Source organism: Lodderomyces beijingensis (genome assembly GCF_963989305.1).
Source record: "Lodderomyces beijingensis strain CBS 14171 genome assembly, chromosome: 6".
NCBI lineage: Eukaryota > Fungi > Ascomycota > Pichiomycetes > Serinales > Debaryomycetaceae > Lodderomyces > Lodderomyces beijingensis.
In genome coordinates, this window is record NC_089975.1 from 621,666 (window position 1) to 646,754 (window position 25,089).

Here is a 25,089-nt window from a genome sequence, read left to right on the forward strand (position 1 = left end):
CAGTAAAAAAAAAAAAAAAAGACGACTATATATATATATAAAAATTCAAAAGAATCCTTGCAAAATAACTTTCCCCTTCCATTCTTGATGAACGCATCGTCTTATGCATCCAGTATTTAAAAAACTATTAGATAGCTTTGTCTATATTTCCGTCCTCTCACAAGAGGTCGATCTATTTTGTCATATCCTGCTGCTGTTGCTGCTGCTGCTGCTGCCTATGATGTCTTGGATTTTTCTGAACGCCGGCATGCTGCTGTACGGATCTTGCCTTTGACCCTGCACTTGCTCACCGACAATTTTATTAGCCTTGACGTATTTCGAAACGCATCTATCAATACACTCCAGCTCGCCTTTGGTCAACTCGCCTTCGCCATATTCATGCACTAAACACTTGGATTCGCATGTGCTCAACACCTTATTGAATGTGTGGGCCATTGCTTGAAATTGTATATCCGCTAGTTTAATCTTCTCTGGATCCACTTTGGCGTAGGAGTACTGCGACGTTGATCCCATAAACAACGACATCTTTCCTTCAAGGTTTCAGCTCCGTTTTCTTCTTTTGTTTTTGTAGGTCCTTCCAAACAGGGGGATTTCTTCACGCTACGCAGTCGCTGTGCAAAAATGTTCCCTAGATGCCTCCATGGCAGTGAGAGTCTCGATACTGGGACTGGCTTCGCGAGAGCTACCAAGCGACGAATCCATCTTCTGACTCAAGCCAACATGATTCGTTTTCCACAAGCCATTAGGGCTCATGAAGCAATGCCAACTGTAGATTGAAGAAGAGCGATCGAAAAGAGAAACAAAGGTGGAAAAAGGACTAAAAAAGGTGGTGTTTTCCACCTGCTGTGTATTTTAAAAATTTGCTGAAGAACACAAGGCTTTCACACGGCTTTCACTGCTTCAGAGTGGGGTAATGGTTGTCCCTTCGTCAATTTTTTGGGGACCCATCCTAGGCTCTTGTTTGTTTGTACATGCGTTTCAACTAGCGTATGTATATACGTAAGTATATATATAGGTGGTGAGTCGGTCTGTTTCGAAGTTATGATGGTTCTTCTACATAGCTATATTTAACTTACTGTTAGTATGGTAGACTCCCTCCCCCCCCCCTCTAACACACACACCGTGGAGCAAACATGCAAAATAAAATGTGGAAAATCTCGAAACAGAAGAAAATATTGGGAGTTTGTTAACAAAACACCCGGCTGGCCAAAATAAACCACCAAACAGGCTGAGAGATCTCAAGTGACCAATTCGCCTTCCTCAGACTACCTTAGCCCTTCTTAGTTTCAGCCTTTTCCACACAACAAACTCAGCCTTTCATGCACGTTCTTTTAACCAACGATGACGGTCCCATAAACAACCACTCGTGTCCCTACATGAAGTACTTTGTGGATGAAATCAAGACTTCAACAGATTGGGATTTGTCAATTGTTATTCCCGATCAACAGAGATCCTGGATCGGGAAAGCCCATTTTGCGGGCAAGACTTTGGTAGCCACCTATATATACACTAAGTACTCCACTGCCAGCCCCAATCCCCACGTCAATGCATACGAGGGTCCATTTGACCACCCCGTGGCGAAATACTCAAACGACAGCGAATATCAAGAATGGTGCCTCATAAACAGCACGCCTGCAGCATGCGCCGATATCGGCATCCACCATTTGTACAGACACTCCAAGGACAAGCCCGTGGACTTGGTTATCAGCGGACCCAATTTCGGAAAGAACTCGAGCAACTTGTACATATTGGCTAGTGGCACAGTTGGCGCGGCAATGGAGGCCGTCACACACGGAGTCAAGGCAATCGCATTGAGCTATGCTTTCAATAGTCTAGACCACGATTTCCGCAACTTGAAAGAGGCGGCAAAGATTTCAGTCAAGTTGGTTCAAAAACTTTACGCGCAGCTCGATGCAAACAAGGAGATTGATTTGTTTTCCGTGAATGTGCCCCTCGTTGACTCGTTGAAACTTGGCGAGACCAAGATTTACTATGCGCCCATTTTCCAAAATACATGGGCCTCGATATATGCTCCCGCGGCTGAGCCAAATGCTCGCGGACAGTTGGAGTTTCATTGGGCTCCCAACTTCAAACAGGTTTACAAGGATGGGCTCAGCGACCAGGCCCACACAGATAGCCGCGTCTTGTTGAACGAGGGAGTCAGCGTCACGCCAATGAAGGCAGCCTTCAGAGCTTTGGACACGTTGGTCGGCGAGATTGACCTCTCTAATGACAACACCGTAAATGAGAAGCGCCAAAAAGAAGCACCAGTTTTTTTGATAACAATACCGAAGGAGTCGTATCTATACAAGCCTTTAGTCGCACCTTTTGCTAAACTCGGGTATCGTATAAGCTCAGACAGCAACGTCATTAGATCATCAAACGCGGTTTTCCACTACGGCGAATATGAGCAGATTGACTTGGATGCAATTCACAGAGACAATTATTTTATTTCCTCCTACATCTATCGAAAAGCGCTCATTCGAAAGCACTATCTTGCCAATACCGTGCGTCATTACATTACAAAGAAACCCCAATCGGTATTGGCGAGAGCCGTGCCGGAAAATTACCAATTGGAGCTTGATTATGCCGAGTTTTTGGACGACGCGTTGGACGAAGTTCCCGAGCTTAGAGATGCCGTCGAGCCTGGCCGCGACTGGTGGATAGTGAAACCAGCGATGGCTGATGGGGGCCAAGGGATTGGAATAGTAAAGACATTAGACCAGTTACAGAGCTACTTTGATTCTTTTGGCAATGACGACGACGATGAGGAACATGAAGAAGGAAAAGGGAAAGAAGAGGAACTTGATGACGATGATGATGACAGCTTGGAGTGCGATGAAGTTAAGGGGGATAACAGAAACCGCGAGTTGATCTTGTCGCAATTGAGACATTTTATAATCCAACGGTACGTTTCGAACCCGTTGTTGTTATCAGACTACAACAACAAGAAATCCCACTTGAGAGTTTACGTTCTTGCTCAGGGCAACATCAATGTCTTTGTTTACAGAAACATCTTGACCTTGTTTGCAGGCCAACCATACACGGCTAACAAGGATGAGATACAAGGGGTTGAGTTGAGCGGGCACCTCACCAACACATGTTTACAAGCTGGAGACGAGGTCCTTGTTGTTCCCTTTTGGAAGTTGCAAGGCATCACCAAAACTGCCAAAGTCGACATTTTCAGCCAGATTTGTGAAATCACAAGAGAAGTGTTTACTGCTGCCGCAACGGTGGACAAATTCAACTTCCAGCCGCTTGATAATGCCGTTGAGTTCTTTGGCGTCGACTTTCTCGTGGATTCCAACTTTCAGGTACATTTGTTGGAAGTCAACTCGTACCCGGACTTTAAGCAGACAGGAGAGGAGTTGAAAGACATCATCTTTGAACTATTTGACCTTGCTGCAACCGAAGTGATACACCCCATGTTGAGCAAGTCAAAGATTGACAAGTATAGCAAGAACTTGCACAAGGTTCTATAGGTAGTTGAATTTATAGACTAGACCACCAACATATTCTTATAGAGTTCTTTCTTTCTTTCTTTTCTTTCTTTTTTGCAAGTCAATAGATGTATATGTATAGTTATTTGGGAAAAGAGGGGCTTACCCCCTACCCCACGTAGGTAGAGTGAAGCGTGTTCGCCTTACTCTTGCCCCTTGCCCCCCCTTGGGCCGTCCCTAGATACAGGTCGATATCAACCCTCTGAGGCTGACGTTGTTCCATCTAAGTGTTTGCATATACGTCTACATCCACATACCCAGATATAACAATGCTCTTGTGTGGTTTTGGTTGGATTTATGAAGTTTTGGGCAGTGCTTCGAATCGTTTCCACCTGTTTTTGTTGTTACATGAAAAATTTTTCTACGAAAAATTTTGGCTGACTAGACAAAGTTTCGTCACCTTTTCTGTCAACCTTGACAATTTTACTTAACGCCATAACGAATCACTATATCCTTTTGATACTTTTATCAGATACTTCCATTTTTGCCCCGATAGAGGTTTCAATAACGAATATTATCTCGAAGTAGGAGGTTCAAAACTTCAGGCATCCCCATCCCCCCCACCCCACTAGACAATATATCCGAAAATCCAAATGTCGACGCAGCGAAAGACTTTCAAGAACCAACTGAAAAGGTTCAGCAGTAATAATAATAACAACAACAATAGCAGCAACGGCACAACCCCCGAGCTAACTAGCTTGGCGGAGATGTTCCCGGACTGGGAATCCGACGAGTTGAACTCGTTGTTGGTTGAAAATAACAACGCGCTCGAGATTGTGATTGACTTGATTGTGAACAACAAGGTATCCAAGTGGGAACCCATCAAGAAGGAGAAAAAGAAGAAGGATGCCAAAGAGGAGGATGCCGCTGCCAATAGCACTGCATCTGGACACACGCTGGGCAAGACATTCAACAAGTCATCCAAATCTGCTTCTTCGTCTTCGTCTTCTTCGTCCAAGCCTGCTAGAAAACACAATGCTTCGTCTAAAAGACAACTAAAGGCAGCAGCAGCAGCAGCAACACCGGAAAAGCCCGCGGCTGGAGCAACGAGCGAAGAGAGCAAGGAGAAAGATGCTGGCTCTACTAATTCCTGGGCATCGGCTTTGGGTGATGAAAAACCAAAAACGACCAAAAACAAGGTTGACAAAGAGGAGAATGCTCAAGAACAACCAGTAGAGGCTAAAGAGCCCGCTCAGGAGACCGAAGTTGCCGCCAAGGTGGAACCAGAAGCTGCATCAAACAAGGAGGCACCTCCTCAAGAATACCTCAAACCTGTATTAAAAGAAGCCACGATTCCAGCGTTGCAACAAGGTTCTTGGGCATCTGCAATTACTCCCAAAACCAAGCCCAAGCCCAAGCAACAAGCCAAACCACAGCCACAGCCACAGCCCCTCACCAAAATACAGGAGAGCCGGCCTCAAAAGGAGGAAGTTGATGTCGCAGCGCCTGTCGAGGAAGCAGAATCGATACCTGAACCAGAATCGGCGATTCCCGAGTCATATCACTCCTCAGTTCCAGTGCCTCAAGAGTCTTACGAGCAACCCGTGCCAGCCACGGCTGAATCTGTTGCTGCTACAATTGATGTCAATTCTCAACCTACAGCCCCACAAGTTGTTTTGCCTTCTTCACAACAGAGAGTCGGCTCGGTTGGCATCAGTTTTGGATCCTTGTCTTTAGAAGAAGACCCAAAAGAAGCTCAAGGTGATTTGAGCGAGCAGATTTCAGAGGCTCAGCAATCAGAACACGTTCAACAACAACAGCAACAACAACAACAACAACAACAACAACAACAGCATCAAGCACAGCAACAAGCACAGCAACAGCATCAACAGCATCAACTGGAATTGGCGCAACAGCCACAACGTTATGGATCGTACAACGAGCAAGCTCCTCAAGCAAGCTTGCAACAATCCAGCAGCTTCCAGCAACATCAACAGCAAGGCCAGTTTGCTAAACAGGCTCCTCAAACTGCATCTCAGCAAGCTGCCCCAGCTCAACAACAACAACCACAACCACAACCACAACAACAGCCACAACAACAACCACAACAACAGCAGCAACAATATGACTATTACAACCAGTTCCAGCAGCAGCAATATCCTCAGCAAGGGGCTCAGCCAGGTGCGCAATATGGCGCTTATCCAGGCTACGACTACAGTGCTTTCAACCAGCAAGCATATGGCGCTTCGCCTGCAGCTACACACGCTAGCACCACCTCGGGAGCTGCTTCAGGATACAACCAGTACGGCCAACAAGCTGTGAATGGATCGGAATCTACGCAAAGCCCAGTGACCAACCAAAGCGCATTGCAGCAACAAGCCGCCGCCGCTTTGGCACAACAGCAGCAACTGCAACTGATCCCCACTCCATTTGGTTATCCTTACTACTACAACTACTACAACAATCCTTACTTTGGTGCCGCCGGTGGTTTGGGAAACAACGGGTTTGCTTCGGGATCAGGTTCTGTTGGGCAACAAAGCCAACAGGGCGCACACCAGCCAAGTGTCCCAGCATCCAGCCAGCAATCCTCGGTGTCATCAAATGGGTTTGGAGTGCAACAACAGTACTATAACCCAAACCAATATGCAAACAGGTACCCAGGCTACTCCTACCCTCCTCAGCCACAGCAGCCCACACAACAAGTGCCAGGCCAACATGTTGGCCAATCCACCACTGGATCTGAGAGTGAGGCATCACAGCAAAGCCAAGGCCAGCAATCCCAGCCACAACCGGGAGCCCACCAACAACCCATGGTTCCTCAATACGGTGGATACCAACAATATCCACAGTACGGCTACCAAGACTCGACTCAATACCGCGGTAACTGGTATTAGGCCCATCCCTTTGTTATCTTCTTTCTAAAAATCAGATGGAAGGAGGGCTATGGTTGAAAAAAATTTCAAGAATGTCACATCATAGATAGGTATATACTCTGAGAAACGAAAAACAAAGAAAAAAAAAAACAATAAATGTATTCATATTCGGTTTTCTTTAAACGTTTTTTTATGTTTTTAACTTGGTTTGCTTTTCATTTCGATAACCATCATTGCATTTGTCCAGCGGATATAGGCCGACTTTTAGTGAGAAATATGAAGGAGAAAGAGTTGTGAGATTGACAGCCTCGATCTGCGCTGCTGCTGGTTGGTGGTGGTACCTGATATTCCAGATTGTACCAGAGACAGTCAACGAAAAAAAAAACCCTAGTGAGCTCTTTGGTGGCAAAAATACCACTGAAGACGAAACAAGCCTAGTTTCCAGACCTTCCGTGCCCGTAGTGACTCGTATTGGCAGCTGAGAAAGTAGAGAGAGCACTCTATGTTCCCCCTACCCACTCCAAGGTTTGTAAAAGAGGTGGTGGTTGTAGATGTTGGATCTTTCATGGTTTACGCAAGTTTTGCAGCACTTTGGAGGCAAAACATGATGGAACTCTAAAAAGCACATCTATGAACAAACCGGACTGGCTTTTTCCTTCCTTCTTCTTTCTCTTCTTCAACTGTAGCCCTCTTCAGCCCTACTACCACTAGATGACGGGCTCACACTCACAACCGGCTCGCTTTAGACAAGGTTACGCAGCTGTCAACGTTGTATGGTGGTTCAATTGAAGGAAAAAAAAGCAGCCCTGGCTTTGTCGATAACAGGATAGAGACTGAAGGAGAGAACAAGGGGCGAAGGGTTTGCAAGAGAGCCCACTGTTTTATTTAAGGCCAGAGTACATTAGGCTACAGAGATACGCCACATAGCGCTATTTACTACCAAAGTAGTTGAGACGCATTTCACGATCCTTGCAACGCCATCGAACCTTTGCGAGTTGTATAAATTAGAAAGGAGCCATTTTCAAAATCCATGTAATCTCTTGTTATTTGTCTGTTAGAGCAAACTGCAATACCCTTGACCAAAAACTAGAGACAAACTACAAGAAAATACAAAAAACCCCAGGGGAACTCAGGTTTCAGTTTTCAGTTGTTACATAAATCTGAACCATCATGCCCAATATATCGTATTTGACAGCGCATAGTGCACACAACGGCAGCTCGGTCAAAATCCCGAAGCCTATACGGTTCCACACTTTTAATGAGCTCAAGGAGTATCTACTGCAGGTTTTCCCAATTGAGAGCACCGACGATGTGTTTCTCTTGAGCTCGTTTGGGATCAAGGTCAACTTCAATCTCATTAATGAGACGTCTGACATTTTCATATTTGATAAGCGATTGTTTGTGCCTCAGGTGGACGGGGGCCTCGTGAACTCGTACATTAGTAAATGCGACGACGTGACCGTGACCCAGCAGGAGCCGGAGAGGCTGCCGTTGGCTGAAACACAGGTTTCGAGCAGACAGGGCTTGCAGAATTTGATCCGGATCTACAACGGGTGGGCCAAGGCTCTACTACAGGATTCTATGATCATGGAGAACTCGTGCCAGCAGCTAGTGCGGCAGATCAACATCATCTTCCAGTCCTTGTCGACAATCTTGCAGTTTGCCAACAATTTCATAGACGACATTGAAAAGAACTTTAACCACCACCACAATTATTTAAAACTCATCAACCACAAGACCTTGCACAAGACGTGGTCGGAACGATATAAAAACTTGCAGCAGTTGCCACCGGTGAAAATAGGCGAACACCGGATCGTTTTGGTGGCGTATCTTGACTCCAAGGCCCTTTCCCAGTCGTCTCAGTTTGTGACAAAGTATCTTCCGTTGATTTTGCAAAAGTTTACAGAAATGCGCGACGTAATCGTGGAAGTCAACAACGACAGAAAGAGAATTGATGCGATCGTTGAGAGTTTTAGAAAAGAGTCGATTCAGAAATTCAAAAACATCCATGTCAAGGAGTTGGTGCAGCAGGTACAATCAAAAGTCCATCTTGTTGCAGAGGGAGCCCAGTTGCAAAACCCAGACCTTGCACAGTTGCAGCAGTTTTATAGCCTTCACAAATCATCCGTGTCCGTTGAACTATTAGAGCTGGCAAGGAGGCTACATATTTATCTCAAGGAACTAAGATTGTTTAGAGAAAACTTGATCAGGCAGGGCCCGCAGATTTTCCACACAATCGCCAATTTGCAAATGAAGATGGTGGAGTTTAGAACAGAGTTGAGGTCTTTAGTCGAAAAAGACGCCAATAGACACAATCCAGATTCAATCAACTCGCAGACAATTGCCCTTGTGAAAAAGTGCGAAGACGAGTTGTCATTGACGATTGACCTCCCCTTGTTGATGGGACTCTCGATGATTGAGAAAAGGAGACAGTTTGAATGGAATGATTTTTTTTCCAAGGGTATAGTCCGCAACGCAAACGAGCAATTTGCAACGCTCATTGACCACGAAAAGGCGTTTAGAAGCATATGGAACAAGAAGTTTGGCTCGCTTCTCGACTTCATTGGCGATGATTCCGCTTCCGCCACCATCCGCTTACCTAGCGTGGACGTGTCCCTCGCAGCGAATAATTTTACGTCGGTGCCGATGTTGAAGGATATCGAGGTGGAACGGGAAGATATTCTAAACTATATTTCGTTGCTTGAAACCTCAACCTCAACAGTGTCGAAATCATTTCCCGAGTTACTCCGCAAAAACTTTTCAGACATGAGAGCCTCGACCAATAACATGAAAAAGGTGACAAAGATGATCTCGTCTATGGGAAGCATTACTTCTCCGAATAACGCGAGAGCAAAAGATTCATCGCTCGAGGAAAAATCTTCTGGCGAATTGGATGTGGACTTGAACGTGGTCTACGGCTTAAAGTCAAGAATAGCCAAGCTCGAGAGTTTGCTACATCAACATCAGTATAAGAATATTACAAATTGGCCAGTCACTAGAAACGGCTCATATTCAGACAATAGAATGAGCATGATTGTCGACTCTAAGCAGGTTGCCAACTCTGACCCAACAAAGCTTTTGCAAAAAAGAAGGGTATCCTCAAATGAGAGCAGAATCTTGACTACAACCAACAATTCTCAGGTGCTTGATGGTTCTTCCATTGATAAGCACCTTGATAATCTCAGACTTCGCAAGAATAACTCTGAGTTAAAGTCAAAGAATGAGTTGCTCACTAAGGATGTTGAGTTGAAAGACAAAGAGATGGCAAATTTGAGACAGCAACTCGCCGAGATGAAAGCTTCTCACAGCAGAGAAATTGACGGTTTAACGCGTCGTGTATCAGAAGAAGAGGAAAAACTCAAACTTGCCAAATCAAAGACGCAGAAAGATGAAAAGGAAATTGAGCAGCTCAAGGTGAAACTAGAAGAAAAGGACCAGCTCATTGCTGATTTGAATACCAAGTTATCCAAAGCCGATGAAAATATCTCCAAGCTGTCGAAGGAGACCGTTCTGTTGAACGAGACATTGACCACGCTTCGAGGAGAGTTGGCTGATGCCACCAAGATGAAGAATGATTTATTATCCAACATGTCCTCGAAGGAGTCCGAGTTCGCATTAGAGCGAAACAGCCACAATAACGATCTTGCAAGATTAAAGTCCAAGTTTGAAGAAGTCACCGAAGATTATGAGAATTTGATGGAGTTGACGCAAGTAAAGCAGAAGAAACACGATGCACTTGTCCATGACTTGAACAATGTCGTGATCAATTTGATGAACATTGTCAAGCACGTTTGTGAAAAGATTTTCCAGGATTTTTGGCAAACATGCTATATTCTAGAGTCAATGGGACTTTTATTGACGAAGGAAGGAAAGAATTACCAAATCAAGCGAGTCAAGGGTCTCAAGTCGAAAAAAGTACACCACGAAGATGATCAGTCGATATCAACAACAGCAGCAGCCACTGATGCAACTCCGAATTTCAAAGTCATTGAGGAAATCGAAGCCAAGATGTCGTGGACTGACGAGATTCCACTGATGAACTCATTAAGCCCGGACACTTACTCATCGGGCAACGACAGCGAGATTGTGGTGGACAAGTTTAGCGAACAGAGCGAAAAAATAATCGTTATATACAACGACTTGTTCAAATTCGACGTGCTGTCAAGGTTTGATGTGTTTTTAAGGTCAATCAGCTTTGTGGAACATGTGCAGCTCGTTGACGAAAACTCCAACACCAGTCATTTCTTTGCCAACGCCATCTTGAAAAGATTCAAAGACGTCGAAGGGTTTGCCAAAAAATTGTCCAAGGAGATCAAATTGAAAGACCAGGAATTGAAGAAGCTTACGCTGAGGGCCAAGAACAAGATTTCAGTGAATCATTTTCAAGAAAACGACTTGCTATTGTTTCTCCCCACCAAAGTCGATAGAGGAAGCTACGTGCCAAAGGAAAACGCAATTCAGCCGTGGGCTGCTTTCAACGTGGGGTCGCCGCACCATTTCTTGCAAAGCTCAAATGAGCATCGTCTAGAAGGCAAGGAGTGGCTCATTGGCAGAGTCAAGAAGATTACAGAACGTAAAGTCGATCAAGAGAATTTTGAATCTGTTGAAGAAAACCCGTTCCGACTCAGCATCGGCGTGACATGGTACCTCGTGGAAGCTGAAGAGAATTAGTCAAGATCAAGACCCCGTTCAGTTCAGTCCATCTTGTGTCAATGTATGTGAATAGAAATTAGTTCTTTTTTCTCCCCCTCTACTTTCTCCGTCCCACTAAAGGTCTTGTCGTCGTTTGAAACATGGGGGTCCCACGAACATTTGCAATTCTATCAAGGGTAAACGCAAATAACGATGACAAAAAAGACGTTGTATATCGCTAGAAAAGGTTTCTATACATAAATCATAGCGGAGCATGTTTGAATAAATACGAGATACTTTCACCATTGTGTAACCTCCTTATAGCCTCTGCGATGCTAGCAGACACATCGATGGCGTCAAGTTTGCTGCAGAGCTGCAACTTGTCCTCCAACGGCACAGTGTTTGTGCAAACCACTCTCTTAAGCTTCGAGTTGTTGATGTTCTTGATGGCGTCACCCGACAATATGCCATGAGTCACGATAGCTATAACTTCCTTGGCGTTGTTATCTAGCAACACCTCCGCTGCTTTGGCCAAGGTGCCACACGTATCGGCTATGTCGTCCACAATGACGCAGACCTTGTCACTCACGTCCCCCACCAAGACCATCCTCGAGACTTCGTTAGCCTTGGCTCTCTCCTTGTGAATCAAGGCAAAGTTCAAGTCGAGTCGATCCGCCAAACCCGCGGCTCTCTTGGCACCACCAGCGTCGGGGGAGACAATAATGGCGTTTCTGTAATCTATCTTCTCCTTGATGTACCTCACCACGCTCGGCTCAGCGTACAAATTGTCAACTGGAACTCGGAAAAACCCCTGGATCTGCGACGCGTGCAAGTCCATGGTGATGACATGGCCGCACCCGGCAGAAGTCAACATGTCCGCCATCAACTTTGCCGTGATGGGCGCACGAGACTTGTCTTTCCGGTCTTGTCTCGCGTAAGGGAAATTTGGTAGTATCACCGTGATTCTTCGAGCACTAGCGGTTTTGCAAGCGTTGATCATGATCATCAACTCAATGACACGATAGTTGACTTCTCCCGACCCAATCTGGCAAATGATGTAGACGTCTTCGTCTCTCACGGACTCGCCTACCGCTACAGCGGTCTCGGTGTTAGTGTATTGGAAGGCACCGACACGTGCAATGGGGATCCCGAGCCGCGCAGCTATTTTCTGACATAGCTCAATGTGGGAGTTCCCAGCTAAGATCTTGATGGAGTTGGGCAATCTGGCGTGCATGTTTAGTGCGCTATCTGAAGTCAGGCTGAAGCTGGAGGACATATGTGGATCTATCAATCTATCTATTTATCTGCTTCCTTCTTCTCTCTCTGTTTTTTTTTTCTGGTTTAACTTGGTGGTTATGAGGAGATGGACCGTTGGAGGTCTTTATCTTTGGAAACGCACCTTTGGTTAAAAACAGAAAGATGAGGAGTTTTGAACAACCACGGAAAAAAAGGCTACCAACTGTGTCTAGAATTGCTGCAAAAAAAGTCCTCTTTAGATGTCCTCTCTCCAAATACCCTCTGTATTTCCTCTACTTATCCACTATATATAGCCTCCAGAGGAGCACTGTAGATCCCCTAGATATATATATTCAAACTAATCAAAGCTTTCCCTTGCCTTGTATATTCTGTGCCGAAATCTGGTCTAAAATGGCCCTAGCTTCTCTCTGTCCGCTAAACCAAGCACCATGCACGCACCCACTCGAAGTATTATCCATCGTCTCGGCACCAGCAAACCTGATCTTGCCGCCATGGCAACCCTTGGCGAATGCACGAATAGTATTTAACGGATCGGCCGTGCCGACGAAGCTGACGCCATAGGCACCTCGACTGAAAAACTCCTCGTTCCAATGCGAGCAATAAACATTCTTGGGTTCAGGAATGTCGGTCTCGGCAGAGATGCCGGCAATTTGAGCCATGAGCGGCTTGTAGATATCGTGCCAGACTTGCATTTGCTTGCCCGCGGCAAATTGCTCTTCGATGTATTTCGAGAGCGGCTTTTGCGTGAGTGCAACTAATGCAGGAACACCACGCACAGATTGGTAATTGACGAGCAAAGAAGGGAAATCCCATGCTTGGACACGTTGCGTTGGGTTTTGCGCGTCTTTGTTGGTCAACGCGTAAAACCTATCCACGTCGTGCGGCCAAAAACACTCGTCGAACTCCATGATGAATTTCCCAAGAGATCCAAAATTGACATCTTCAATCAGCTTTTGGATAGGCTGAGGAAGCTCGGGTTCCCATTGGATACAGCCTGCGTCGTGCTTGTCACTGATTTTGAGAATCGACTGCGGGATAGTCACCACCAAGTAATCGCAGCTGTACCGACTGCCATCTTTCACATACACCACAATGTGTTTGCCAGAGTAGTCGATTTTGACAACTTGCGAATCGAGCTTGATCTGCGTGTCTCTGTAGCTCTGGGGCAACTCCTTCAACTCGTTATTCAACACCTTGGTGTACCCACTCTTAACAAGGATGTTTCTCCCCAAGTGGCGCTCGGTGTTTGCATACTTGGCAGACAACTTGTCCCAGCTCTCGCCAAGCCACAACTCGGCCCACATCCGGATGACTCCGGGACAGTATTCCCGCTGGTGGTCATTCAACTTGTCCTTGAACTTGTCAAGATACTCCATGCAGGCTTCCTTGATCGAGACATCTGGCTTATGGGGATTTTCCAAATACTGCAACGCGGAGTAAGTTTGAAACTCCAGGACAACAGCTTCAAATTTCCACGTTTCAACCACAGCGTCCAGTTGACTCAAGAACCGGTACTTGCCATCGTCATAATAGTATTCAATATCGCCGCTCGCCAAGGCCTTATCAAATAGCGGGTTTCTCAATCCGTCATGAAACCAGCTCGCGCCAATATCGTAGCGCGCTCCGGCGAAACTCTCCGATTCCATCGTCAAGACTCTACCGCCAAGTCTTGATCTTGCTTCCAAGATCATGGTGTCCTTGACCCCGCCTGCGTATAAGTCGATGGCGGTTTTGATACCGGACATGCCGCCTCCAAGTATAATGACTGATTTGTGCTGCATTTTGAAGAGTGTTTTTTTTTTTTAATGGTAATCCGATGCCTTTTTGGAAAGAAGGAATCCCTGATTTCTAGATGGATATATTGATAAGTATATATAGATACAGATCAATTTATGCATCCACCGAAATTATCTGTGTGGGCTACTAGATTGCGCTTACAAGTCGAGGAAAACGGAACGCGTTCGGCGTTAGCATCCCGCTAACGCATGAAGCGAATATCAAGACTGCTCGGGCAATTTCGAGCTGATACGAAAAAGAAAACAGATTCACATTAACGTACGGTTTTATTTTCCCCAAGGACCCTATGGCCAGTTTCATGAATTGAAAAATTAATAAAATTCTAAGCGTTTATATATAAAATTTTAAGAGAAAATAATAAAAATAAGGGAGAAGGGGGGGGGGGGGGAAGAAAGGGGAGTCGGGGTCTAGTCTGGCAGCCAACAAGATCAGCCCTGTGCAATGCAATCTTGCAACCCGACGATTTCCCCCATCAAACTCATGTATTCCTGAATAAATGAGTTGAATACCCACCAGTTTCCAAAACTATTCTCACCAAGCGGATTGCTGCTCTTTGGTTGTTGTGATTCCAGACCACTATCTTCGGATGCTCTTTGTTGTTGCTGCTGTTGCTGCTGTTGCTGTAATTGAGCTTGCTGCTGCTTGAGGAAAATGTACTTGAGAATATCGTTTAAAATGTATGCAATGTAATTGTTGTAGATCAAGATGGGATACTTTGACTTGAAATGAGAAGAAAGTAGCTTAATGTCAATAAGACCAATCAATGAGTTCAATTTGGCCATTTCTCCTGCTGTTAGCACGGTCTCGGAACCGTCCCCTGGAACTTTTTGCGAGCCTGCTGACTGCGACTGCAACTGCGACTGGGACAAGTCACCCAGCTGTGGGACCGAATCGACTTGCGTGTCAATGTTGTGCAAGTTGGTTGCAACTTGAGAGCCCGACTCGTCGTCATCATCATAGTCGTCGTCGTAATAGCTCGAGCTCAAAAACTTGAGCAAGTCGTTTTTGAAAAACTCGTCAATGATGTTGATTTCCTCCGTTATAAAGTTCATCGATATCGATGATTTCAACTCACTGTTGACCTTGGGGTCATAATTGTATCCAATCAACGTGTAGATCAAATCATTCGACAAGATATCGTTCTTGAAATTAAAATTGATCTCCCCCATAGACGTGGTGCTCAAATTGAAGAAAAAATTGTGGTTGCTGTCACCTGTATCTTCATCCAACTTGATGGTCTGGGAGTTGATCTTGAGAAAGTTTTCAATGTCCGTTGACATCATGCTCTTGGACGACTTTTTGTTGATTAGCTTGATAAAAGTGATGAGCAAGTCATTGAGATTGATGAGCTTCTTCAACAGAATGAGGAAAATGGTGGAGTTGCTCAAGGGAAACTTGCTCGAGTCGACATTTTTCAACTCCAGATTCAAGTTGTTGATGACGTGCAACAAGTTCAACCGCAAGTTCTTGAGCAAGTTGATGTCGGCGGAGGCCTTGATCAAAAGCAAATACGGCAACACTTCCAACACAATCACTAGGTACAAGGACAAATCGACATTCTTCTTGTCAAAAGTTATCCTGTCGTCCAGAAGCGGCTTGATGACCGAGTCAATAAGGTTTCTCAACAAACTAAAGTTATTCTTCAAGTTGGCATTTTGCAAAAGTATCAGCTCAACCAAGTTGCGATCAATGTGTGGATTTTGTGAGTATACATTGTCAAGCAAAGTTTGAAACCAATTTCGTTCATTCTTGGCCAACACGGTAAAGTTCTGGTCGTTGGGATACATTAAAAAGGGCTTGACAAATGACAATCTCGGCGATGAAATCGGATTTGCAACTTGCAACTCTTCCTTTTGGTGGTGGTGTTGGTGGTGTTGGTGATGGTGATGGTGGTGCTGGTGTTGTTGTTGTTGTTGTTGCTGGTCGTCATCATCATTGTCATTATCTTCACCACCAATACCACGGCCACCATTGTGGTCTCCCAGATCAGGAAACGACTCGCTAATCTGGCCTAGTTTGATCTTCAGCTTGGAGGAAAGGCGCCGGTGGGATTTCCTTGGCGTGCTCATGTTTGATAACACGTCACCAGGGGGCGGACCGAGCGAGGCCATAAATGGATTTGGCCTGTTTGAATTGGCATTTGCATTATCGCTGCTAAAGATTTCAGTCAAGTCTTGCAATTCATTCTCCTCGCACAACTGCTTCATCGAGTCGTTGATGATGTTTTCATTCCAAATGACGCCCAAATAGTTGTATTTCGACTCGCCACGACTGCCCAATCTCTTTATTAAAAGATTCGGATACACCATCTTGATCAACTTGCCCAATTTTGATTGGCCCAATATCAACTTCTGCTGCTCGCTTGCGGTATTTGACGAGCTTGGATAGCTCGCAATCAATTTCTGGCAAATGATGTAGTAAGTCTTGTAGATGGATAGCCTTGGTATGGTGTAATTTTGCGGATCTTCATCTGACGTGAGCGGTAATTGTATCATCATATCACTGAGCACTTTGATCGCCAAAAACGTTCGAAGCAACTCGTGGTAGTTGATGGTGTTTAATTTGCTTTCTTTATCGTCATGCGCGGGAAAATAGTCAGTTAAGGAGCTGGGGTTTTTAAAAGTGTTTAACAACGAGTTGATAATGTGGATGCTGATTTCGGAGCTGCTGGGCGATACAGGTGTCTTGTCTAGTTTCTGGTGGAAGTTGAAATTGCTAACGTAGGGCCGCTGGCGGTCATTGTTATAAAGCAAGTTGTAGAAGTCGTCTAATGGGAATGGTAAGTTGATCTTGTAAAGGACAGAGAGAAGGAAATTGTTGATGTTGGAGCCATCAACACTGGTCAAGCCAAAGATCAAGTCGTTCAACACTGCATTGCTTTCCTTTCCCGTTCGCTTCAATGACGGTTCTGATAGTGGTTCATTCGGGTGACTGTTTAAATTAAACAAGGTGAGATGCGACGAAATTGACAAATTATTCTTTTGGTGGCGGTTATACGCTGATGCCGATGCCGATGCTGTAGTTGGCGTAGTAGTTGACGCGGCCATGGGGGCCGTCCCCAATGGCTGCGGCGTTGCAGCTGTTGCAAAAGACGAAGATGCTAAAGATGAAGAAGGAGCATGAGGAGGAGGAGGAGGTGGTGGTGGCGGAGGAGCAAAGCCGGTGGCAGGCATGGGGTACTGCTTGCTACTTGTTGCGGTGTAGGAATGGGCAAATGACGATAGGTTGTTCAGCGCACTGCCTTCAATGGTGGCGTACATGGATGGTTGGGAATGCGTGTTGTAAGCAAATGACGAAGGTGCAAGCGCAGGCGCAAGTGCAGTTACACCACCACCACCAAACATCGGTAGTTGAGGCTGGTGGTACTGAGAAGGTTGAAACGTTGAGCTTTGATCCGATGACGACGAAGTTGGGGCATTTGTAGCCGAATTTTGCTGCAGCTGCTGCGATTGGACTGAAGGGTCATGGTAATGACTTACCAGGTAGAAAAATGAAGGCTGCGGTTGCACCAGTGAAGAAGTTGCAATGTTTGGGAGATCGGAGCCGTGATCAAAGGCAGATGACGCTCCGCGTTTCAACGGTGATCCTTGTTGCGTTTCATGCAGATAGTCCCCCGGTAGTCTACCCGAAGCGGATATTTTGGACCGGTTCATATCGGGGGCGACAAAATTGTAGTTTGGATACGGGTCATGCTCTTCGTTTGGAGGTAGGCCCTGTTGGTGGCTAAATGAAGGTAACGACTGTTGTGATTGCTGTTGTGTTGGTGGTAGCTGTGGTTGGTCTTTGTTGACAAAATAGAACCCGGGATTCAGTACAGAGGACTTCTGTCGCTTATGTGATTTGTGTGGTGTAGACATTTCTTGATAAAGGAGTTCATGTAGTCCCAAGTGTGTATAATGGATGTTGGAAAAAAGTTGCAAAAAAAAAAAAAGAAGAAAAAGAACAAAATCGAGGTCCAAATGTGAATGTCTATTGACTCCGTTGAATGAAGCTGATAGTGCCGTCTAATCCGGAGGAAACTGGAGTGCTGGTAGGTTAGAAGGGGAGAAAGAAAGCTGGGTATAAAGTGGCTGCACCGTGTTTTTTTGGAGTGGTGTTGGTGGTGGTTGTATTTTAGGTGGTTGGTATTTTAGGTGGTTGGTATTTATCTCCCTCCGTGTATATATGTGTGTCTGTGTGGAAACAATCTGGTGACTGTGCTAGTGCTAGTTCCAGTGTTATAGCTAGTGCTAGTGGTGGCAGTGACGGTGGCAATGACGGTGGTGCTGTGCGTGCACAACAGGGTCGACAAGGAAGTATAGTGTAGCCTCGTGAGGTGGAAAAGAAGGGGGTCAACAAAACAACTTCCTGTATTTCCTCTTGTGGCTAGTTTGGCCTGCCTTGATTGGTGAGAAGGGAAATGTGTAACTTATACCCTCTAGATTAGAAGCCAAAGTGTGGGAAAGTGATGCGATACAGCGAGGAGAGGTTCCACCGAGAACGAAAATGGTGAGATAAATTGGGGATCGAGAAATCGTTGTTGTTGTTGCTGGGGTGTTGGTGGTGGTTGTTGTTGCCCCAGTAACAGTCTGGAATGTGGGTTTACTTACTTGTCAAAGAAAGCCAAAAAGAAAAAAAAAACCAAAAAAAAAAAACCAGAAAGGGCAGCAGTAGCAGCAGTAGATAAAGATCTCTTGACCGCTTGAAGCTGGTTTGTTGTCTCGGTTTCTTGCACTGTAACTTGGTGATGGTTTTGTTGGTGATCACTTTTGCCTTCTCGTTCTGCCTTGCTTAGTTCAAGAGTCGAAGTTCGGGAGGGTTCGAAGGCTGTCAAGTCAACACCACAGTTATGGTTGCAAAAAAAGAAAAGTCAAGTCGCTTATTAATTTCTCTGCACGCTCTTTTTCTTTTTTCCCCCCTGTTGCTTTTGTTGCTCAGGTACGTGTTTTTCCGCCTCGGTCGTTTGATTGAGGGGCGGCTTTTTGAATGAGTGTGCAATTTTTTTTTGTTTAAGGGGTGAAATAACACCGAAAAGGTTGTGTTTCAGTCGACCAGTAGGGTTTGGTGGTTTCAGTTCGAATGAGTTGATCAGAACAAAAATAAAAAAAACTCGGTTTCAGCCCTTCAATATATGCTGAAATTGGTTCGTGCTTTTCGGTTGATGGTTGTGCTCACTTGTTGACGCAGCTCGAGGAGGTTTTTGGATTCTGCTCTATTGTTCTTCTTTTCCAAAGCTGAAGGTGGTGATAAACGTATGCGATGCTATTGTCTCGGAAAGGAAGCTTGGAAGGTAGGCTTGGTAACTCGTAGGCGCGTGATATGTCGCTGTTGTTGTTGTACTGAGCAATCTTACTATTTCAGAGATTTCAGTTGAACTGATGAAATTGCCTCTCTTATATACATATATATATATATGTATCGTTTACCAGGATGCCCCAAGATGAAGGAGGGGGGGAGTGATTGCTTTGCTTGAAAATCTACGAGGGTGATTGTTGGTGTTTGTAGATCTTGACGCGTCTATTTTCGCAGCTGGGAGGTTGGTTAGACAGAAATAGGAAATGTGGGGAGTTGTGCGCTACTGTTGTGATGAGGGCTATGGCTGATGGCGGTGGTGAACTGAGTCCTCCTGCTCCGTAGAGGAAAACGTTAAAAAAGACCCCGTGGTTGTAAAGCTGATCTGGATGTTGGATAAATATATAGCAAAAAGACAAAGAGAGTAGAACGGACAGCGGCTGCTGACTAGGGTGCTGTGTAGAGTGCGTTGTAAGGACAACTGCCGTACCTTTCCTTCGTTGCCTCTCTCTCTATTTAAAAAACCCCCTTTTTGAACCTCCCGGCTTTGTGTAGCCTCAGTTCGATAATAATAACAACAACAACAACAATCCCAAGAAGAGATATCACTTTGTATACTCTATTACAAACTTAGATCTGGTGTGTTTAGAGCCTAATTCACTCGGGTGTTCCCACATTTGGAATTTAGACGATGATAAATACCAGATGGATGGACCCCTGTGCCACTTGCAAATCAAGTCTGCCTCGGTACCAGAAAAACCACTTTCGTGCTTGGTTTTCTATTCTCTTGCCTGTTCGTGTAGAAAGCACATCAATACAATACCTAAATTAGTCATAGAGCGACTGTAATACTGTTCGTTTTTCTTTCTTTCTTTTTTCTTTTGACGATTAAACTAATGGCTTTCGATGATGGATATTTTTGCTATTTTTTGATTTTTTGTTGTGCTATTTTGTTGTTTTTGTTGTTTTTTTGTTGACTCGATGTAGTCAATTGAGAATGCTAATTGTTCACCGATTCAGTTTCAAGAAAGGGTGCATCATCAGTCGTCTTCGCTATTAGACTTTATTTTTACTAATGAATCAAAATTAAAATCAAAAAAACCGTATTTTAAATTCAACTAGTGCTAAAGCTTAAAGACATTTGATCTATCTTTTGAAACCACCACGAGAACACTTTATCTCCAGTTTCTGACTCTTTTTCCGAGGCTAGAGTACTCCGAGCCACGCCATCCACACGGTTATCACCCTGTACAAAAGTTCGTTTCTTCTTTCAATTTTTACCATCAAATCTCGACTTCAAACCAAAACTACACAACCTACAGTGCTTCAAAATTCAAAATCATGCAAAAATAAAAAGAGAAAGGGAAAGAGAAAGTCATCTCCAATGTCAAGACAACAACTAGGCCGATCTTTAAATGTGGCCAGGCTAACAATAGCACACGATCCCACCTTGATTCGAAATCATCGCCCTTCATCTCTTCCTCTCTCTCACCCAAGAGGCCCTTTTACCCAGATAGTCCTTTTTTTTCTATATATGATCCCCCCCTGTGCCAAAAATAAAAACCCATCCTCAAACAAGCAAACGTGTGTGGATAGTATCACAATCTGCCCTGTGTAAAACAATTGCATATGTATTTTTTTTTTGTTTTTCGCAGCCATGCAGCAGCTCGTAATGTAGAAATTTCACATCACAAATGGAATGAACCACAACAGCTCCAGATATGGAGCATATGAATCTGTTTTAGGTGGGGAGGAGGGAAGGGGCTGCTCGTTTCCAATGGTGCAACAAGATGCAATGAGTATAACTCTGGGTATCTTTCTACACAAGTGAAGCACGCGCCACCGCCACCACCACTAGACCGAAAAGACCACCATCTCCACCACCTCTAAAATAAAATTATGGACCACGTCCTCTAACGATCTCAACGAACGGCGTTGTCAAGACCCCCTCCTCGACCAAGTGTACACCGTACAGAAATCTTCATGACTAACTTTTTATTTACCGGTCTACTAGCCTAGTTGTACAGTAATAACAAGCGCCATCCATTCATTGCTTCAAAAACATCGATAAAAAAAAAATAGAAAAATGTTAATTAGAGATCTCGAGATCGATCTTGGGCTGTATGGTCAGTGACCAACCGACTCATGCCCGACTCCTCATTTGCCACCTCGCTCACCCCGTTTTAAAATAAAAAAATAGACATCACTCAACCAGTTTCGTTTTAAGACGGGAGGAGTATCACAGATGTAGCAACGGACATCCTTAAAGTCACGACATCTACACACATGAAAGACCATCAAAAAATGTTGCACTGCTTCTCACAAGCAGCAACAAAAGTTCCCCACGCTCTCGTAATTTAAAGAAAAAAGGAGAAAAACTCTTCGCCACATTTGAAAATCATAGCCTCAACTCGAAGATTTTCATAATTTGACCACATCCAGGCGTCCATACAAAGAAGACGATTTTTTTTTGTTTGCCTAGCCTAAGGTGGTAAGGTCTCGCCTCAAACCTTGAACAAGACAACGATGTGTAAAGTATAGAATATCGCATTAAGCTTTCCTCATTGACCACGGTGCATCAGCCTCGAGTCGGGTAAAACTGTGCCCTTGCGACGTCATTCCTGGTCCACGTTACTTCAAGTGAGCAAATTATCTGACTGCCTGATTTTCAAACTTGTCTTACGACCTGTTTTTGATTGCGTTGAACTCGACAAATTGGCGATTCTGGAGATGATCGGGGCAAATAAGTTGATCAGCTGCCCCATCTGAATAATCTTGGCAGCCCCGAGGAGCCGCCCGCTGCCTTTCTCTTTCCCCCTTGCCTCTCGCCCCTCTTATTCCTAGGGCGTGCAAGATAGGGTCTCGATGGAGTTATAAGCTAGAGGAGGTGGAGATATTGCAAATTGGTCCCAGCAAACAAGAACACGCACGCTATTTAGTACAATCCTTTTCAAATTTTTCACCATAAATCTTTGCTGACTACTCTATCTAGGAAAAACCATCATCACATTCAAGCCAGTTTTCCTTTTCCTTTCTTTTCCTTTTTTTTTTTTTTTTTTTTTTTTTTCTCTCTTGTGTTCTTACAATTTAGCTTGGTCGCCCAACAATCCCTTCACCAAAACGTCTTGCATTTGATTGGCACTGTCGACAAGAAACCACTTCAATTGGTCCGATTTCAATCCATTGCCACGTTTACATGAAATGTGAACGTGGATCCAGTCGTTGTTGATCAAGTAAGCCAACCCGAAACCATCGTCAATAACTTGTGACCAACCCCAGGATTGGAAAAATTCAGAAGGAACTTGCGATGATGAAATGTACCAGGTTTGCGAGTATGCAAATACGGGGTCGGTAAAGATCTCGGGAACTGGCTCGCCTGGCTTCAACATTGACTTTAATCCAAACAAGTGACGATCGACACCTTTACCGTCTGCAGCTGCCGTCAAGTACACAACATGTTGCTTAGTGGCTGCTTGGAAAGTGGCAACTTTATCCTCAATCGACGAGTTAGGGTCGACCCAAGTCTCAACAAACTTTTTCGATTCGTTCGAAACGGTTCTACCGGTTTCAGTTCTGCCCTTGAGGAACTTTCTAGTGGCGGCTGATTCATAAGTGGGTCTCACTTTACCAGTCAATTTGTAGTAGGCCAATTGCATCAACATTTGCACATAGGCATCGGGCGAGGTCTTAAATTTCTTAATCAAGCCTTTACCGTAGCCCCAGTGTTGGAAGATTTCTTCATCATGAGCAGCAATGGTGGCGTCAAACTTGACAATGGCCGAGGCAATGTTGGCTCTCGTGGTGGGGTTAATGTCAAATGGCAAAATAGTCGCGGGGCCAACTTTAGGTGCCACGGTGGCAATCTCGGCAAGCAAATCTTCGGGCTTGGTTTGAGCAATCTGCTTCAAAATGGTATTGTTCATTTGCACAGTGGGCGTGGCATCCATTCTCGAGTGTTCACCAAGGAAACCAGAGTTACCATTGGCACTAACGAAAAACTCCAATGGCTTATCGAAAAATCTGTTTTGTCCATCTCCGTGCCAGCAGTTTTTAGACTTTTCTTCAATGGTCTTTGGAGTATTGTCGTCTAAGCAAACGACAAAAGTAGAAGCGAAAATGTCCGTCAAGGAAGCCTCGTTAACAGGGGACTTCAACAAGTTTTGGTAAGCACTCAACCATTCGTCTCTGTTCAACGAAGTCAAGGCACCCAAGCCCAAGCCTTTTGGTGTTGGGTCATTCTTGACCTGTTGAAGGTAGCTGTATATTTCACCTTTGCTCAATCTCTCGCCTGTGGTGGCATCGTGGGTGGGCACCTTGTAGAAATTGTTCTTGTAGACAACAATGAAAAACCTGTTGGCATTGCTGTCATAGTGCTGAGTAATGTCGGACCCTGGAGCTGGAACTCTCGAGTTGTTGAACATGTATTTAAAAGCATTCATGCAAAAAGGGTTTCCCTTGATAACTTCTGGCTCCAAAACTTCAGTTTGCACTTTTTCGGCAAACTCAATTGTGTAGTAGGCAATCAAGGTAGCCTTCAACAACTGGTCTTCACCAATAATGTTTCTGATATCCTTGTGGGAGAAGAAATAGGAAACAAATGGCACAACGGGGTCTCTGTACGACATGTAGGCGTAGTCGTCCCAAAACTCAGCCAACCAGTTATCCTTGTCCTGAGCAAAAGCAACCAATCTTTTTTGTAATTCCTCGCCAACACCGCCTGGCTGGATAAAACGGTCAACTTTTGCTTTCGAGTCTGCCAATTGCTGCGGAGTCAAGTATGGCTCAATGGTATTGACATACTTACCAGCAGTCTCTTGCAACTCGGGAACGGGCAATTTGGGCAATTGCGATTGAAATTTGTAGGTCTCGCCCTTAGCGGACAGGGACGAAAAGGGCTTTGTTTGCAAAATGGGCATTATAATGGCTTTAGTCGATGTCTTGTTGAATGCAGCTGCTAATTGTCCCTTGGTCAAACTTAACTTGAACATTTGAAAAAAGCAACAACGAGGAGCAGATCAAGTCTCTCTAAACAGTGGTATATATATATATATATATGAGGTCTATTTGGTGTAAAAAAAAAAGGAATCTACCAATAGATTTAAGCTGAAATGAATGGTCTAAGAACGAGTAATTGAATTTGGTGCAACTCGCCTATGAATAAATAAATATGAAAAAAAAGACTCTGATTCTATAGCTGTGGATATATCTCCTGCAAAAGATCTTAACCAACTCGGATCACGTAGGGAGGGTCAAGAAGTGAGAGCGAACTCAGCTGCTTTATATATTGGAAGAAGAATAATGGAGGCTGCGGGTATAGAGATTGGATTCTTTTTGTCTGTCCACTGGAGAGATCCTGTAACCGTGAATTTTTCAAGCACTGGAACCGTGGAGTTCTTTTTTTCTTTTTCCCTGTAGTTGTCTCGGTATCTGATTTGTTGGCGGGCGACGGAGAGGACTACGCTGGTGGTAATGGTGGTGGTGGTGGTGGGAGAGTTTCCACTCGGCACCAAACTGCTGTCTTATGATTTTGTGGGGGAGCTATTTTTTTCTCGTTTGCATACCAGAGTGCACGACCACACCTATAAAAACCGAGGGTAATTGGGCCACTTACAACCCATACAACCCTGATAGACATAGAGCCATATGGCCATCGAGCCATGTAACCATGCAGCTGTTGTCGGCTATACTGTTGGTTCTTTTTCTCTTCTTTCGCGAGCTGCTGTCTTGCTTATAGTGGGCATGTGTGTGTGGCTTTCCCTGGCTAACAAATGCCTTTGCTTCCGAGGTCATGGAGTGGATCCACACGGTGGTGATGGCAG

At 44.8% G+C, this 25,089-nt stretch overlaps 8 protein-coding genes across 8 annotated transcripts; 3 read left to right on the forward strand and 5 right to left on the reverse strand. All coding sequences in view use genetic code 12, as the record gives it.

Moving 5' to 3' along the window:
• Positions 1-180: 180 nt before the first annotated feature.
• Positions 181-525, reverse strand: LODBEIA_P49970 (uncharacterized protein; the record flags this gene model as incomplete). Its single annotated transcript, XM_066975279.1, has 1 exon — positions 181-525. The coding sequence occupies one exon, from the start codon at positions 523-525 to the stop codon at positions 181-183; it is 345 nt and encodes a 114-aa protein (XP_066831935.1).
• A 794-nt stretch (positions 526-1,319) lies between these two features.
• On the forward strand, positions 1,320-3,482 carry LODBEIA_P49980 (uncharacterized protein; the record flags this gene model as incomplete). Its single annotated transcript, XM_066975280.1, has 1 exon — positions 1,320-3,482. The coding sequence occupies one exon, from the start codon at positions 1,320-1,322 to the stop codon at positions 3,480-3,482; it is 2,163 nt and encodes a 720-aa protein (XP_066831936.1).
• Positions 3,483-4,093: 611 nt separating this feature from the next.
• LODBEIA_P49990 (uncharacterized protein) lies at positions 4,094-6,334 on the forward strand (the record flags this gene model as incomplete). The annotated part of the gene is made up of 1 exon (XM_066975281.1): positions 4,094-6,334. One exon carries the CDS (start codon positions 4,094-4,096, stop codon positions 6,332-6,334), a length of 2,241 nt encoding a protein of 746 aa, XP_066831937.1.
• Positions 6,335-7,483: 1,149 nt separating this feature from the next.
• LODBEIA_P50000 (uncharacterized protein) lies at positions 7,484-10,984 on the forward strand (the record flags this gene model as incomplete). Its single annotated transcript, XM_066975285.1, has 1 exon — positions 7,484-10,984. One exon carries the CDS (start codon positions 7,484-7,486, stop codon positions 10,982-10,984), a length of 3,501 nt encoding a protein of 1,166 aa, XP_066831938.1.
• Positions 10,985-11,207: 223 nt separating this feature from the next.
• Positions 11,208-12,221, reverse strand: LODBEIA_P50010 (uncharacterized protein; the record flags this gene model as incomplete). The annotated part of the gene is made up of 1 exon (XM_066975286.1): positions 11,208-12,221. The coding sequence occupies one exon, from the start codon at positions 12,219-12,221 to the stop codon at positions 11,208-11,210; it is 1,014 nt and encodes a 337-aa protein (XP_066831939.1).
• A 322-nt stretch (positions 12,222-12,543) lies between these two features.
• On the reverse strand, positions 12,544-13,983 carry LODBEIA_P50020 (uncharacterized protein; the record flags this gene model as incomplete). Its single annotated transcript, XM_066975287.1, has 1 exon — positions 12,544-13,983. One exon carries the CDS (start codon positions 13,981-13,983, stop codon positions 12,544-12,546), a length of 1,440 nt encoding a protein of 479 aa, XP_066831940.1.
• Positions 13,984-14,427: 444 nt separating this feature from the next.
• LODBEIA_P50030 (uncharacterized protein) lies at positions 14,428-17,856 on the reverse strand (the record flags this gene model as incomplete). Its single annotated transcript, XM_066975288.1, has 1 exon — positions 14,428-17,856. One exon carries the CDS (start codon positions 17,854-17,856, stop codon positions 14,428-14,430), a length of 3,429 nt encoding a protein of 1,142 aa, XP_066831941.1.
• A 4,494-nt stretch (positions 17,857-22,350) lies between these two features.
• LODBEIA_P50040 (uncharacterized protein) lies at positions 22,351-24,258 on the reverse strand (the record flags this gene model as incomplete). The annotated part of the gene is made up of 1 exon (XM_066975289.1): positions 22,351-24,258. The coding sequence occupies one exon, from the start codon at positions 24,256-24,258 to the stop codon at positions 22,351-22,353; it is 1,908 nt and encodes a 635-aa protein (XP_066831942.1).
• Between the last annotated feature and the right edge of the window lie 831 nt (positions 24,259-25,089).